The sequence below is a fragment of the Cotesia typhae genome, unplaced genomic scaffold (genome assembly GCF_013202065.1).
Source record: "Cotesia typhae breed Kobodo isofemale line unplaced genomic scaffold, CoteBio_Ctyphae contig_4, whole genome shotgun sequence".
NCBI lineage: Eukaryota > Metazoa > Arthropoda > Insecta > Hymenoptera > Braconidae > Cotesia > Cotesia typhae.
This window is the reverse complement of record NW_027423748.1, coordinates 3,376,139-3,388,314: the sequence shown is the minus strand read 5'-3', so window position 1 is coordinate 3,388,314 and position 12,176 is coordinate 3,376,139. Positions and strand designations below refer to the sequence as shown.

The 12,176-nt window shown below is 32.2% G+C and overlaps 1 protein-coding gene across 1 annotated transcript; it reads right to left on the bottom strand.

Moving 5' to 3' along the window:
* Positions 1-10,028: 10,028 nt before the first annotated feature.
* Positions 10,029-11,891, bottom strand: LOC141527165 (uncharacterized). Its single transcript, XM_074242490.1, has 3 exons — positions 11,598-11,891; positions 10,877-11,240; positions 10,029-10,359 (listed from the first exon to the last, which is right to left on the bottom strand). Exons 1-3 carry the CDS (start codon positions 11,804-11,806, stop codon positions 10,195-10,197), a joined length of 738 nt encoding a protein of 245 aa, XP_074098591.1. The 5' UTR covers positions 11,807-11,891; the 3' UTR covers positions 10,029-10,194.
* Positions 11,892-12,176: the final 285 nt, after the last annotated feature.

The following is a 12,176-nucleotide window of genomic DNA, read 5'->3' as shown; positions in this document are numbered from 1 at the left end:
GCAAGGTGGTCTGTTTTACCGCATGTAAAACATTTGAGTTTTCCCTTTTTCTTTGGCCTGTTTTGCTGTCGGTCCTTGTTGTACCGGCGATTGGCATACAGTGCGTCGTTGCCACCGTCGCTATCAGTGACACGTCGACTTCGACTTTCATCCGAGATTTTGCCTATGAGTGTGTCTATATCCGGTAAATCGTCCTTGGATCGGATAGCACAACGAAAGTTTTCATAACTTGGCGGCAGGCCCTTCAGAATGAGAACAACTAACATATCACTGGGAACTTTTATGTCCATACCTTCTAGTTGTTCAACGGCGTTGGCAAATTTGTCCAATTTTTCTCTGAAGTCATCATCTTCTTCGATTTTGAACAATGTAATGTCCGTGAGCAGCTCAATTTTTCGTACTGGTCCTCTTGGCGCGTGTATTGACTCTATTTTCAGCCAAACTTCCCTCGCCGTCTCGCACTTTGATATGCTTTTTAATTCGGCGCGTCCCATCGACAGTACAATGTCTGCTTTGGCCTTGGCGTCGTTTGACTTCCACTTGGATAGTTCTCGTACGGTCGACTCATTTCCAGGTACAACAATTGGAGCTTCAATTTCTCCACTGACATATCCCCATCGATCGTGTTTCACCAGGAGTGATTGCATCCACACCTGCCAGACGTCGTAATTTGTCTTATTTAACACCTCGAAGCGTGATGATACGTCAGAGTACATTTTTGTGGGTTATGTTTCGCCACGTGCTCACAATTAAATTTTTGCTTTCGCTAATTCAAAATTTCAACTTTTATTTTATTTCACTTTTAACTCACTACTGGGCCCATAACCTGTAGGAGTTTGGCAGGGTTTGGAAATAATTAATGTGAAATGTATTAAATTAATTGAGTGAAATGTATTTTGCTATGAATTACAGCGTGCTATTAGTTATGTGTGCAAAAATGGAGTAAGTGAGTATATGTATACAGGGTGTCTCTGAAGTGGCGGGAGTAATTGTTGGGGTCGATAGAGAAAAAAATACTGAATCGAAAGTTCCTGAGCCAAAAATTTTTTTGGGCCATAGAATTTGAGTTATGAATTAAAAACGATAGCCAATCAGAAGCGCGCTATTCGAGAAATGAAAATGAGCGGGGAAGTAGAGGAGACGCGAGAGTGAGATGCTGCAATAGCAGCTTACTCGCTCACACAAAGCCGAGCATGAGAGGGGATTGTGACGCTATGAGCCGAGTACGTAAGTGTGAATGAGTGGATGTATGAGGTCGCAAGCGGACGGCTTAATGTATGAGTGTGTGTCCGTGTATCGCAGCATTATTGGAGGCGTTGTAACGCTGAATTAAAGCTAACCGGGTACTCTAAGACAGAGGAAAAAATTTTAATTTTTATTTTTATTCGAAAAAATTTAATAAAAAAAAATAAAAAGGCCCAAGATTTAACCAGACCCACAGAAACGGAGAGTAAATTTTTAATTCTCATTTATTTTGCTGGGGATTATTTTCAAATACAAAAAAAAAAAAAAGCTAAGATTCAACTGGAATCCAAAAAGAGATGGATGAAAAAATTTTATTTTTTATTTTTAATCAGCAAAATTATTTTTCTTTAAAAAAGAGCCCAATCTCGACTGGAGCAAGAAAAAATGATTGAAAAATTTTATTATTAATTTTCAATCAACAAAATTATTATAAAAAAATAAATGGGCCCAAGTCTCAACCGGACCCAAACAAACGGATAAAAATTTTTATTACTTACTTAATTTGCTGGAAATTATCTTTAAAAACGAAAAAATGCCCAAGACTCGATCGGATCCAAAAAAATAACAGTACAAAAATTTTTTCTTATTTTCAATCAGCAAAATTGTTTCTTTTAAAAAAAGGCCCAATCTCGACTGGAGCAAAAAAAAATGATTAAAAAATTTTATTATTAATTTTCAATCAACAAAATTATTTAAAAAAAAAATAGTCCGCAGACTCAACCGGACCCAAACAAACAGATAGATAGTTTTAATTACTTATTTATTTTGATGGGAATTATTTTAAAAAACGAAGAAAATCGCCCAAGACTCGACCGGACCCAAAAAAAAAAATAAATTGAAAAATTTTGTTTTCATTTTCAATCAGCCAAATTAATTTCTTTTCGAAACAAGGCCCAATCTCAAACAGACTAAGAGAAACTAATTAAAAAATTTTATTTTTATTATTAATCAAATATTATTTAAAAAAGAAAATAAGCCACAGACTTAACCGGACTTAAACAAACGGATAGAAAATTTTTATTACTTACTTAATTTGCTGGAAATTATCTTTAAAAACGAAAAAAATGCCCAAGACTCCATCAGACCGAAAGGGAGATGAATAAAAAAATTTTACTATTCATTTTTAATCATCATAATTAACTTTTTTATAATAAAAGGCTCAATTTCGACCGGACCCAGAAAAAATGATCCAAAAATTTTATTTTTATTGTTGATCATCAAAACTAATTAAAAAAACAAATGAGGCCCTAGACTCAACTGGACCCAAACAAACGGATAAATAATTTTTATTACTTATTTATTTTGCAGGAAATTATTTTTGAAAACGATAAAAATGCCCTAGACTCGACCAGACCCGAAATAAAATAAATTGAAAATCTTTGTTTTTCTATTTTTAATCAGCAAAATTATTTTCCTTTGAAAAAGGGCCTGATCTCGACTGGAGCAAGAAAAATAATTGAAAAGTTTTATAATGAATTTTTAATCAACAAAATTTTTTAAAAAAGAAAATAGGCCCCAGACTTAACTGGACCCAAACAAACGGAAAGAAAACTTTTATTCCTGTTTTTTTTTTGTTGGGAATTATTTTTCGAAACAAAAAAATTGCCCAAGACTCGACCGGACCCGAAAAAGATAAATCGAAAAATTTTATTTCTAAATATTAATTAACTAAATTATTAAGAAAAAAAAATAGACCCAAGACGCAGCAGGACCCAAATAAACGGATAGAAATTTTTTATTACTTGATCACCAAGATTAATTTTCCTTGAAAAGAAAGGCCCAATCTCAAACAGACTTCGAATAACTGATTGAAAAATTTTATTATCAATTATTAATTAACAACATTATTCTTAAAAAAATTAATAGGCCCCAGACTCAATCGGACCCAAACAAACGGATCGAAAACTTTTATTTCCCATTCATTTTGCTAGGAATTATTTTTAAAAACGAAAAAATGCCCAAGACTCGACCAGAGCCAAGAATAGAAGAATGCAAAAAAATTTATTTTCTCTTTTCAATAACAAACAAAAATTTATTGAACAAAAATCAGCCTAATCTTGACAAGACGATAAAAACTGATTGAAAAAATTTATTATCAATTATTAATTGACAAAATTATTTCAAAAAGAAAATAGGCCCCAGACTCAACCGGACCAAAACGAACAGATAGAAAATTTTTATTACTTATTTCTTATGCTCGGAATAATTTTTGAAAACAGAAGGAATTGCCCAAGACTCAACCGGACCCAACCAAACGGATGGAAAACTTTCATTTCTCATTTATTTTGCTGGGAATTATTCTGTAAAATAATTTTTCAATTAATCGTCAGGTAAAATGTCAAAAATAAATTAAAACAAACATTGAACTCAAGTCCCAATAATTTTGATATTTTAATTAAAATTATTTTTTAATTAATTGACAGGTAAAATGTCAAATAAGGAATTGAAAAAAAAATCGCTCTCGAGTCCTGATAATTTTGATATTTTTATTAAAATTATTTATCAGTTAATTAACAGGTAAAATGTCAACTAATAAATTAAAAAAAAATTGAACTCAAGTCCGAATAATTTTGATATTTTAATTGAAATTATTTATCAGTTAATTGACAGGTAAAATGTAAAAAAATATACTAAAAAAAAATCGCTCTCGAGTCCTGATAATTTTGATATTATTATTAAAATTATTAATCACTTAATCAACAAGCGAAATGTCAAATGATAAATTAAAAAAAAATTGAACTCAAGTCCGAATAATTTTGATATTTTTAATAGAATTATCTATCAGTGAATTAACAGGTAGAATGTCAAATTATAAATTAAGAAAAAAATTGAACTCAAGTCCGAATAATTTTGATATTTTTATTAGAATTATCTATCAGTGAATTAACAGGTAGAGTGTCAAATTATAAATTAAGAAAAAAATTGAACTCAAGTCCGAATAATTTTGATATTTTTATTAGAATTATCTATCGGTGAATTAACAGGTAGAATGTCAAATTATAAATTAAGAAAAAAATTGAACTCAAGTCCGAACAATTTTGATATTTTTATAAAAATTATTTTTTAATTAATTGACAGGTAAATAAATAATAAATTAAAAAAAAAAAATTGAACTCAGGTCCTGATAATTTTGATATTTTAATTAAAGTTGTTTATCAATCAATTGACTGTTAAAATCCTGAATAATAAATTAAAAATAAATCGCACTCATGTTCTCATAATTTTGATCTTATAATTGAAATAAATTTCTAATGAATTGACGGGTAAAATCCCAAGTATCAAATTAAGTAGTAATCGCACCCAAGCCCTGATAATTTTGATATTTTAATTTAAATTATTTATCACTTAATTGATAGGTAAAATGTCAAATGATAAATTAACAAAACATTGAATTCAAGTCCTTATAATTTTGATATTTCAATTTAAATATTCTTTTTATTCACTGACAGGTAAAATGTCGAAGAAAATATGAAAAAGAAATGGCATTCACGTTTTAGTAATTTTGATATTTTAGTTTCCCTTTTTCTTAGCAAAGAAATCATTTCAAAAAAATCTACAGGTGTTTCGGCAGTTCAAGGATAACTTTACTTTAATGTTATTAGTTTGCATTCACATCATTACACTTTACTCCTTTTATTAAGCAATTAAGATTCCAGTTGAATCTTAGCCTTTTTTTTTTTTGTATTTGAAAATAATCCCCAGCAAAATAAATGAGAATTAAAAATTTACTCTCCGTTTCTGTGGGTCTGGTTAAATCTTGGGCCTTTTTATTTTTTTTTATTAAATTTTTTCGAATAAAAATAAAAATTAAAATTTTTTCCTCTGTCTTAGAGTACCCGGTTAGCTTTAATTCAGCGTTACAACGCCTCCAATAATGCTGCGATACACGGACACACACTCATACATTAAGCCGTCCGCTTGCGACCTCATACATCCACTCATTCACACTTACGTACTCGGCTCATAGCGTCACAATCCCCTCTCATGCTCGGCTTTGTGTGAGCGAGTAAGCTGCTATTGCAGCATCTCACTCTCGCGTCTCCTCTACTTCCCCGCTCATTTTCATTTCTCGAATAGCGCGCTTCTGATTGGCTATCGTTTTTAATTCATAACTCAAATTCTATGGCCCAAAAAAATTTTTGGCTCAGGAACTTTCGATTCAGTATTTTTTTCTCTATCGACCCCAACAATTACTCCCGCCACTTCAGAGACACCCTGTATATGTGTGAGGCAACAGCTAGTCATGCGCGGCGAGTATGCGCGAGTACAATGCATGTGTGTGTGTGTATTACTAGATCTCCGACAATTAATAAAACTTGTGTTAATAATTTTGAAGTGATTGTAAAGATTTATATTGTGATTAATTTATTTAACAAAAGCTAATTCAAGGTATTAAGCCTCTCGTTCGAAATAATAACTTAGGAATTTTAAGCTGTTTAATATTTTAAACCAAGGAAGATTAACAATTGGAATTTGAGAATTGTAATAGCTATTTGGAAATTGATTGTTAATTGAAAATTATCGTTTTATTAATTACTAATGATTAAATAATTTATTTTAATAATATTGTAATTAAATTAAAATCATTTTTTAACTTAAAATAAGAATCAATTAAGCGAAGTGTGGGTTATGTGTGTGAAGAATTGTACGAGTTATGCGTGATAGAGAGTGTTAATAGTGTTAAGTTTGGTAGTCCGGTGGACTTAATTTTAAGTTATAAAGTGTGTAAAGTGAGTTCGTTTTGGTAGTTCGGTGGACTTGTAATTTTAAGCTTAGTTTTAGGACAGGTGTGGGAGACCGTTTGTTCGAAAAAGCCCGTCTAGTCATCGTATCGTCGTTGGAAGGTTCGTATGTAAATATCGTTTATTTCGCAGTTATTTTCCGCTTCGTTAGATAATAAGTTAATTATAGTGTGTGAGTGAGCGCTTAAATTGTTAAGTTTGTTAATTTTTTGTTGTTAATAAATATCGATCGATCTTGTTAATTAATTGTTTATTATTCAACAGCACCTTCCTCCACTCTCTCCACCCTAAGATTAAGTTTTCTCAGCTCTAGACCGGTTCCAGGAACCCTGATTAAAAATCCTGGCGGCGCCCTAATAATTGTATTGTTGTTTAGTTTTGTTTATTTATTTATAAAATTGATTAGGGGCCAACCTGAGCAGGTAAAACTGTTACACATCAAAGAAATTCTTTTTTCAAGAAATTTTATTTAACCCACCCATTACAATGATGTTCCCCTTACAATTAATTAACACTTAATCCTAAGTCCTATTCCCGTTTATAAGGCGGTTTCCTATCAAAGCTCCTAATCCCGACGATACCCTCTTATGGAGCGACCATACCGCGGTTTCTAATCATTTTCCATATTTCCATAATTCCATATTTCCCAATTTTCCATATTTCCAAAATTCTAATAGTTTCATAATTCCATAATCCTACACACGCACCCACAATGTAATTATTATCATTCAAACACACTAATTAAAATTTCCATACTTTATTAATTATTTTCTAAGACTATTATTTACTTTTATTTTCCAAATTAAATCTGATTATTAAATTTTCTAAATCCAAATTAAATTTCATTTCCCCACTCTCTCTCTCTCTCTCTCTCTCTCTCTCTCTCTCTCTCTCTCTCTCTCTCTTAAGAGTAAGTACATAAATACGTCAAATTTTTCGCTCTGTCGTTGATACATTTTCTGCTGTAAATTGCCCCCGGGCATTTTCTGTTCCAGATACATTGCAAGCAACAAATTGCGATCTACAAACTGACATATAAATTGTATTATTTTGCTCTTTGTGGATTGCATAATGATTTAATATTCATCTTTCAATATTGAAGAAGTTAACTTGATAGTGGCTTTTGTGTACTGTGTACAGTGAGTTGTAAGCTAAGTTAACATCAGTTGATGTCAACTTTCATCTAAAGTTTAAATTTAGAATAACTTAAACATTTGCAAATTGAAATATAAAATTCATTTTTAATTGAACCTGTGAATTGTTAAAGAACTGACGTCATAACTCCTTGTATTGAAAGGGTTAGATTCTTTAGTGTTTTGTGGTTTTATGGTCTGTTAGGCCTAGATAGCATACATTGATGTCAACATCAACTTGTTGTTTACTAATGGAACATCATTATGATGATTACTGAGTTGTAAATTGTCCGGTAAATTGCTAATTGCAATTTCCTAGATTGTTAATTACCTTGTAAGTTGCTACATTATACTACTCCAATGGTAAATTGTCTGGTAAATTGTGACTTACAATTTTCATGACTGGAAATTTACCTGTTAAGTTGCAAGTTTTGATAACATATTCAAATATATACTGTTTTTATCAAAGTCTTGTGGATCCCGGAATAAGTTATCTAAAAACTGTCAGCATTGAAGAGGTTAAGCTTTGTGCTTTGTATACAGAACAGCATATACTATTTGGCTAAGTTACCATCAATTGATGTTAATAATGCTGCGCTGGCAAATATCTTGAGTAACTGCCTTGTAATTATTTGAAAATTGTTTCTTTTCTGTTATGCCGCTGGTCTCTGATATTTGTACTAAATGCAAAAACCTGTAAAAGCGCCAAGTGCTTGTGATAAGTGTGGACAACTTTTCCATCCAGCTTGTGCGCGGGAATTTATAAAGAATAAACCTACTTCAAATTGTTGTAGGAAAAATTCAACTCTTTGTTAGAAAGTATAGACGGAAGATCTGACGGACTTCGATTGGCAACTTATAACAGATCAACTTCTGTGAAATCAACTAACTCGAGTACATCTTCGGTTTCAAGCTTCAGGTCGGTAAATTCCTCTCCAGTTGATCGTAGGTCTGTGGCTCGTAGCTCAACTTCGTCTTTCAAGTCTCCAACTACGCCGACTAAATTACTATCGCCCAGTGCTGATACAGTTTTCTCATTTCCTATTGCATCTACATCAATGGAGCAATTACCGGCTAACTGGGTGGATAAATCACTTGATGAAAAGATGACAAGCTTGATGGAGCAATTCTTGTTATCAAATTTAAACGTTAACAAGAAATTTGAGGATCTTGGCTCCCAGATTAATGACCTTAAAAATCACAAGAAGCTACTGCAGTAAGCTTGGGTGAAATGTCCAGACAGGTCAAAACAAATGCTGCTTCGATTACTACTCTGAGCTCGGATTTGGGAAAATTGAAAATAGATCGAGAAGCTGAGATGAGTATTGTGAAAGAAAAACTTTCAAATCTTAGTGATTTAATGTCTACAGAAAATAAATCTGTCCAACCTACGTTGAAAGATACCTCTGAACTGGTGATCTCCGGAATTCCTGATTCAGTTCAAAATCATCTGGTGTTCCGCAGGGATCTGTTCTGGGTCCAATCCTATTTCTAATAGTCATGAATTCTGTGGCTCAGCGACTGGTATATTGCAAACATGGATTGTTTGCTGATGACAAATATATATACTCTCACTTCTTTTTCTATCAGCTACATGATGCTATCTGGAGGGTCAACTTGGATGCACAATCAGTCGCTGATTGGGCAAGAGACCATGGATTGGAAATCAACCTAGCTAAAACAACGGCTATGATCTTGGGTTCAAATAGTAAGTTGAAAAAGCTTGAGGACTTGGATCTACCACCAATAGTAATAAATGGTGTCATAATACCCTACGTTAATTGTACCAAGTGCTTAGGCATTCAGCTAAGCAGAAATTTGTCATGGAACTACCACGTCACTCAAATAGTTAGTAAAATGAACTCGGCTCTGCATTGCCTCAAAGTTAGGAAAATATCTTTTCAACTCCTATAAGGAAATTACTAGTATCGGCAACCATTCTACCACTCGTTGACTATTGTTCCGTTGTATTGGTCGACTCAACTTCTGATAACAATTTAAAACTACAACGTGCAATCAACTGCTCTATCAGATTTATTTTTAATCTCAAAAAAGATGAGCACATTTCACCTTTCAGACGCGAATTGGGATGGTTGTCTGTGAAGTATCGCCGAATATACTACATAAGCTGTTATTTCTACAAGTTACTCCAAGTTGAAAAACCCAAGTATTTACGAGATCAATTCACAGAAGACACTGATGTTAGACGCTCTAATAGGCTTGCAGCCAAAAAACATTCTACCTTCAAGCTACCTCATTTTGCTACCACCTATATGGAACATTCCTTTCTAGTCTCTGCGATTCGTCTGTGGGAAGAATTGCCTGATGAAATTATAAATTCGAGTAGCAATGAATTATTCAAAAACAAAGTTTTTGACTATTTACTGAACTTAGACAATTAATATAGTGCAATTACACTTTTGGTGGCTGTCTTTATTTAATAATTAAATAGACTATTATATTGTGAAGTGTGGTAAATTATCTTCTTGAATATTAAAATTTTTATGAGTTGAATTTTTAGTTTAGAATTAGTTTAAAATTAGTTTGAAATTATGAATTAGCTTAAATTTATAAAATAAGTATGAAATTCTTACATTATGTACTTGCTCTAATAACTCTTTGATTATGTAAAAATGTATATTTTACTATTGTACTTGAAATTTTGCCATCTGGCATCTGCCTTGGCATAATAAAACGAAATCAATCAATCAATCAATCAATCTCTCTCTCTCTCTCTCTCTCTCTCTCTCAGCGCCGGCGCTACCCTCTCGGGGACTTACTCACTAGTTTAAGACTATTGGCGCGAGTACTTCGGAGCACAGCGCCCTGGGGAATTGGTCGATAATTCTAGCTCGGATCGAAGACCTTCTCCGGATAAAGAAGGTCCCGTGTACTCCGTTACAAAAACTTTTAGTAAACATTGATATTTATTTCTTTACATTGAAGTGATTAGAATACAAATAAACATAAAAACATTTTCTTACACTTTCAGAGAAGTATCAATAATATAACTCATCAAATTTCATGATAAACAAACAGTTCTTACATTGAGTAATGATAATTGATGATTGCTATTATAGGTTCATTACTTTAATATTTAATCCAGATAGATTGATAACAGTTTCATGAGATCGGAAGTTGCTTAAGAAACTGAGAAATTCATTTCCAATGTATCCTGCTAATACATTGGCCCCAGGATTCTTCTTCAATTGACAGAACAGCCCACTACCGTACCACATCTATAAAATTAATTGCATTGACAATATTAATTTCAAAAACCGAATATTAAGCTAAAGACTCTAGTAACATTGAACTTGGACAAGTTTTCTTGACCAGAGCACTTGATAAAGTTTTTTGTATAGAATTAGACAATTTTGAACCAGATAATTAATCAAGATTCAGTAGGCAGTAAAAAATTTTGCGTCGTTGTGTCAAAAATATTTTGTGTTAAATATGTAACACTTTTTGTGTTGATGTAAGAGAATTTACATGTGAAAGTTTTAAATAGTTAACACAAAAAATTTTGATATAAAATTTTCTGTTGCAAAATGTTTTACTGTGTATCCAGACTTGCGTTAGACTTGAGCAAGATGTTAGATTTGGAAGCAGAATTTCGATGAATACTTCGTCAAGTCTACAGTAAGAATTTTACAAGACTCTTCGTTAAAAATCTTGACCTAGACTAAAAGCTTGACATAAACGATCACTAGAAGAAAAGCTACTTCGTTGAAATTAATTTATTTCTGATATACTTACCCCCTGAAGGTCATGAGTGCACGTAAATTCTGTGACAGATTCTTCGATTAAGCCATCTTCGCTCAGTTGGCATGAACGTTTTACAATGATTGGCGGAGTTGATACGTCTGGCATGAAGCAAGTTGAGAAATCAACGTCATTGATGTCTTCAGGCAATTTAACGAAACTATTTGCAGTGATTTCATCCAAAGGAATGACTGGTTCATCTGTTATCAGCAACGCAACTTTTCGATCAAAAACGGTAGTTCCTTTTTTTATGTTATTTCCAGTATATACATTTCGGTGCTTGACTGATAATTGTGTCTTCATCATTTCAGAATTGTATACAGTATTGACGATCTGAATAGAAGAGGACATTCCACTTCTGTAGAAAATGAAAAATTAAATAGACTGTAACAATTGAGGAGCTGATTTTCAAAAGGGTACCTTTTCACATTTTAAAAGAACAGTTTTTTTATCTTTTAAATATTAAGTACTTCGAGAATTATAAAGATTTCTAAATGAAAATCGAATTGTAGCTTCATAACCGATAGCACTTTATAGCTAAATTAAAAAAATTCAATAAAAATATTTATAATTGAAGATAACAGTTTTTTGTCTCGATTAATAAAAAATGAAAAGATACCCTTTTGAAACACAACTCCTCAATTTAGAAGTTTATTAATTTGATTTTTATGGAGGTCCGGCTGTAAACATTCAAATTATTAAAGGAATATCTTACTCTTTAATACACTCAGAATGAGTGAGGAATACCCGTGGCCCAATAAAAATGCCATAACAAGAGGTGCTAGCTGAAAAATTTGAAGCTATGTTAACTTCCCATCCGTATATCGTACGTTCATCCAGACCAGAACTGTCAACGAATTTTTGATCCGCACATGAAACAACTATTACTACGGCGCTAATTAATGGCACTAGTAACTTAAACATCTTTATTCATTAACTACTAACTAAAAATGGATCTATTGAGAACTAGCTTTTAAACGTTCAACGCACAAATCCAGAATGAGATCCTCTATCTTGAGCTGGTTCACGTCTTATTTTTAGTATCTAGAAAATTGTAAACAAGGGTTACTGTATTACGGCGTCTAAGCTCATAAATACCATTCCTAACTACGCAATAACTGATTTAGAAAAAATTTATAAATATTTATAATCTAAATTTAAGTAGTCTTACTTATGTAGAAACGTTTGTTTTGATAAAGCTTGACTTGGCTAGTAAAGAATTTTTACTTCGTCCAAAACAATTTCAGTCTTTATAGTAATAATTTAAATGGATAATTTTCTTTCATTATCTTTT